At 39.6% G+C, this 5,105-nt stretch overlaps 1 protein-coding gene across 1 annotated transcript; it reads right to left on the bottom strand.

Moving 5' to 3' along the window:
* Positions 1-457: 457 nt before the first annotated feature.
* Positions 458-4,095, bottom strand: creg2 (cellular repressor of E1A-stimulated genes 2). Its single transcript, XM_053328973.1, has 4 exons — positions 3,631-4,095; positions 1,649-1,818; positions 1,151-1,264; positions 458-1,024 (listed from the first exon to the last, which is right to left on the bottom strand). The coding sequence occupies exons 1-4, from the start codon at positions 4,045-4,047 to the stop codon at positions 883-885; spliced, it is 843 nt and encodes a 280-aa protein (XP_053184948.1). The 5' UTR covers positions 4,048-4,095; the 3' UTR covers positions 458-882.
* Between the last annotated feature and the right edge of the window lie 1,010 nt (positions 4,096-5,105).

Here is a 5,105-nt window from a genome sequence, read left to right on the forward strand (position 1 = left end):
GCAGTAACCACTCTTCTTTAAATAAATGGAAAGCCTGCCATCTAGTGGGCATGTATTGTAGATGTAATTTGAATTCAGGTCTGCTCCTTCACACACCCTAATACAACACTGGGCCTGTCATTTATTAAACCTGTAAACATTAATAAATAGCCATTTAGTGTGGCAATAGTTGATTCAGTACCTATTCTAGAGATTACAATATCACTTCATCAACAGATACTGCTTGCAAGTTTAAGTTCTGAAATTCAATCCTATTAATGAAATTAATGCAATATAAGTCCCAGAACCTTGAGGTGAGATTGCTTGGTCAACCACACAGTCTAGCTAGAGTTTTAAACCACATTTACAACTGGGGCTCTGTAACTTTGATCAAATTTACCTTCATTGAAATTTTTACCTCAAAATGAAAAACCTATGAGCTATGAGTCAAAATCACAAATTACACCGAGGGTTTCAAATACTAACACAACTAATGACGTTTTATTTAAAAGTATGCACAAATATTGTGCATACTAACATTCATTTATTTTTCAAATAGCACGTTTTAATGCAAACCCACAAAATAATTTGTTTAAAAGGAATACATTAAATGACACAGAGTTGTCTATGCCAGCTGTGATGTCTGTGACAATCAAATTAAACAAGCTTATTGATTTTAAATACATTCACCCACCAAATACAGGAAACTGAAAATTTCATCTTGTGTGAAGCAAAAGAGAAAAAAATAGGTGTTAAGAATATTCACTGATTAAAATAACGTTTTTTGCTGTGTTTTTTTTTTCCTTTGCACGTTGTTGGTTTGGAAATTCTCTCTTCTAGAGTGACATCTGTGGTGTAGACAGCTGAAATGATATGTAGGCTGATGGATGGGTTAGAATATTCTCAGAAGGGCGTAGCTTTAAAGTAGTCCTCCAGTGGAATAAGTGACGTCCCTCCGATCCAGTCCTGCAGCCAGACCTGGATCAACTCCAGCTTCATGAAGAACCAATTGTGTCCCACTGGCCACTTTGCCATCACAGGATGTCTACAATAAACAAGAGCAACTCTTTGAGATTCTGCACATCTGCCAAATATCTTTGTTCTTTCTCATTTTCAGGGTCTCAAGGAAGCCAACTTGCATTCACACACTTTCCTCCATACACTTGGTTACCTTGAGAACATTGCCTCCTTTGCAAAAGTGAGCTCCTCTGGCAGGACTTCCACCATCTTGCCTGTTAGGGTAAGTCGAGCACATCTTGGATCTTCTGGATCATACACCATTTGCCTTGAGACATATAAGACCATGTTACTATAGTAACACACAAGCACGGATATTAAGTGTCTATCTTTTTTAGTGTTTCAGTAACGTCCCCGTCAGGACCACAGAACTAAAGGGCCCCAAAACCTCCAGGCTTACTGTATGGTTACTAATTAAACAGAAAATATCAGCTGACCTAATCGGCGCACTGAGATAGGTCCTGTTTCATTACCTAATCTTATGGCCTTAGTTTTAAGACCTTGCATTCAGTAATTTTGCATTTAATCAAATGATCACACAGCAAACTTAGGGCAAGGTATTTACCTTAGAAATACTGTACACATTGCACAGAGTGTGGGAGGAACAGAGGAACAACAATTCTGTGGAGGTCCATTAAAAGTTGAGGCTTACCTGCAGAATTCTCCCTCAGCCTCTGAGAATGTGAGAGAAGCGTAGGGGTTAATTTTCAGATCTGCCACAGTGTTGTCCATAGGAGTCACATAAAAGTAGATAACTCCAGTGCTGTTGTCCAGCGTTCCATCACTGACTGAGAAAATGTTCCCAAAGGGGAGACCTTTGATCTGGAAAAAACAGGATGTTACCAGACGCACATTTTTACACAGTAAATTCAGTGTTAAGGGTTTCAAACAAGTTGATTCCTGTGAATTTCAGTGGCAATATTGAACTGAACATGAACAATTAATTACCAGAGTTGATACCCTCAGTATTGTGTGGGGCGGATATGGACCTGAGGCACAGTTTACAAGCCACACATAGGAAATAGGTTTTTATAAAGGCAGTCACCAAAATATTTTAGACAATGTATTTAAAGTAGAGAATTTTTAGGTTCAAGGGTTCATGTTACTTCTGCGGTTCAGTTTAATCAAGATCTAAAACCACACCAATGGGCTCTCAGGTCAAGAGCTGCTACAAATAATTATTTTTATTATTGATTTAATCAATTAAATACTGCTTGATTCAACAATTTGTCCATAGCCCAAGTTGACATCTTTGTATTGCTTGTTTTGTGATATTCAGTTCTTTATTATAGTATAAACAGGGCTATAGCCAGGATTTTAGAAATACTGAGATGGTGAATCCCTACAGCTGCCAGAACATTTTAACCAGGGACACTAAAGGTCTGCAAATATTTAGAAATCATCTGACATATGAACTTCAATTCATTTTGTTTTGTTGCGTTTTCCTTGGGTAAATGATTATCCAAAATTAAGATTTATATATTGTTTGAATGTTTTCTTCACACTGAAAGGAATTATTTAATTAACTGGAAAAAATGCCAAATGCCTTTATCATTTGTTGGACCACCCAAATTCACAAATAAATACAGTGGACGTAACCACAGTGTCCTAATTTAAAGGAAAATTAAACCAGTGAATAGGTATTTGCTTGAATGTGACTTAAATGATGAATCAATTATCAAAATTGACAATTGGCTGTTATTTATCCTATCAATTAATTGCACTGTTTCAGCTATGGTCAGGTCCTTAGTGTAAATTTAGTTTATTTTGAGAATAAAGTCCTCCTCCAATCAAAAATATGTTTTTCCTTTTGCTTCTTCAGATGGATATTTGAGTTTCACAGTGCAGTCTGATATGTGCAGAGTTTGACACTCGAAGACTGTTTTCACATTCATCTGCTGAAGCCAATTGGGGTATACAACTTACACAAATGTGATTGGCAATCGTACAATTTGCAGTGCACATACCACGAGAATTAGTGACACCTTGTGTCCAGCAGTTCAACTTCCAAAATGAAACTTTGCACTGATTCTTAATTTTGAATGAAGTATAAGGAGAGGCAGCCATTTTAAGGATTTTAACAGTTAACCTAAATATTGTTTGGTGGGAAAACCATGCCAGACACTTTTTATTACTCAAACAAACAGAGGCAGCCTGTTGTATAGGACACACAGGTGGTCACCTAAGGTACCAGTTCAGGAGAGGAGCAACAAATGAAGGGGACTTTTTGTTTTGTTATTTTCTTGCCAAGAGGGATGCCTGTATACAGCTTTTGTACCTTTTCCTCCCATCTTAACATTACTCCTCTCTCTTTATCTTCATTGATTTCAATAGTTTTCATCAGATTTGATATTCCAAAGCCTTACAGGTCAGTTGGTCGGTCAGTTTGAGCCCCGACCACCACCAACCACAAAACTGGAGGACTTGGAGGATACCAGGGTACCATTGCTGTTCTTCATTTGAGTTTGAGTGAATATTTTTAAATTATTATTTCTAGGTAAGGTGTATGACTCCTAAACATGTTTGGAGGGAATCTTTAAGCTTTTTTCTTGGGTCGTCCCGTTTTAAACATGCAATTAAAAACATAAAGACTATTCTTCCTGCATATAGCTGCTCTTACTCCCTGTGTGTTACCTTGTCCTGAGTGGAAATGGTGGCCAGATGTCCCCAGTCACTGTAATGAGCTATGTATCTGGCAGTCCTGGCTGTCTCCTGGTGCGGAGGAGGGCTGCTGCTGGCGGACTTCTTCACTTTCTCCAGGCGATATGAAAACAGGCGAGAGGAGAGCTGCGCCACATTGTCGCTTTCGGGCTTGACTAGTTCTCCGGGGGTCTCCACACTGTCTCCGAGGACGTTGGAGGACGGATACGCCTGCTTCCACAGCCCGGCGCTGTCCACCAGCAACGCCGGGGCGACCTCCTCCGACAGGTCCGCGTCCTCCACCACATCATTGGAGGAGACGACCCAGGACACCGAGCTTCTCAGTGTGTAGGTTTGACCCAGGTACAAGATGTTGGCAAACAGTGCCAGGGGGAAGTATAGCGGCCTCATCGAGCTGGAAGAATGGCCGCTAACATATACTCACTCTCCGTTGTTTACAAACTCACGTGTATGCGCTTTTGTAACGTGAGTGGTGTTTTGCAACAGAGAGCCTACAGCGACCTCTACTGAGGTGTCAGGGGAATTGATTTTATAATAGACTTTATTAGAATGACACAACCCTCCCTTTGCCATTGAATGATCAGATATGAATGATCAGATATACACTTAAGATTACTGAAGAGATAAATAAAGCTTAACTACAAGTAGCCTAAGAATGGTTAATTGACATTAAACTACACATTCAGGTGCGAAATTGGAGCAAGTAGCCTACTTTAAGGCTCTGCACATGTTTTCACTTTTTCAGTCTGCTTCAAAGTTCAAGGTCTTTATTTATCAAATGTGCAAAAAATTTAAAAAGTATGAGTCATTGCTGGGAATGACATGCGTGGCCTTTAAGCTCTCCTGACAGTAATCATAGGTTATATGTAAAGACAAATGAATAAATGCAATAAATAAAACCTAAAAACCTATGAAATTTTAAAATGAATTTTTAAAAAATAGTGCAAATGTAAAGTGTAACCACGTCCCTCTCCAAGAATGATAACGGGGCAAGTTGCCCTGCCTTAATAGGTGCTATAAAGTATACAGGAAATGTCAATGTCAATGACACTCTGACCCGCAGTTGTAACCATTACGCATGCTACACTGCACCACGCCGGGCTGCAGCTACATGCCCGCTCAAAGTAGAAGGAGAGGGATTAGGAGTGGCCACATACCTGAGGGTCACAACGCAGCCCAACAATTAAGGTTCCAGTGAAGTTGGCACAGTGGTAGGGAGGAAGCTTACCTATCTGGTTACGCTTAAAAGGTTTGCACATTTAGGGGAACCTACTGAATATGCAGCAAAATCTTACACTATATAAAACAACTCATGCAAGTATAGAAGATTATAATCCCAACCTGAACAGTTCCATTCCACACACTGTTCTCAGAATGTGACCCAGCAGTGATCTAGAACCCTAAAATGGAACCACAGAACTACAGAGAGACAGAGACAGTGCTATCTG

The sequence above is a fragment of the Scomber japonicus genome, chromosome 11, assembly GCF_027409825.1.
Source record: "Scomber japonicus isolate fScoJap1 chromosome 11, fScoJap1.pri, whole genome shotgun sequence".
Taxonomy (NCBI): domain Eukaryota; kingdom Metazoa; phylum Chordata; class Actinopteri; order Scombriformes; family Scombridae; genus Scomber; species Scomber japonicus.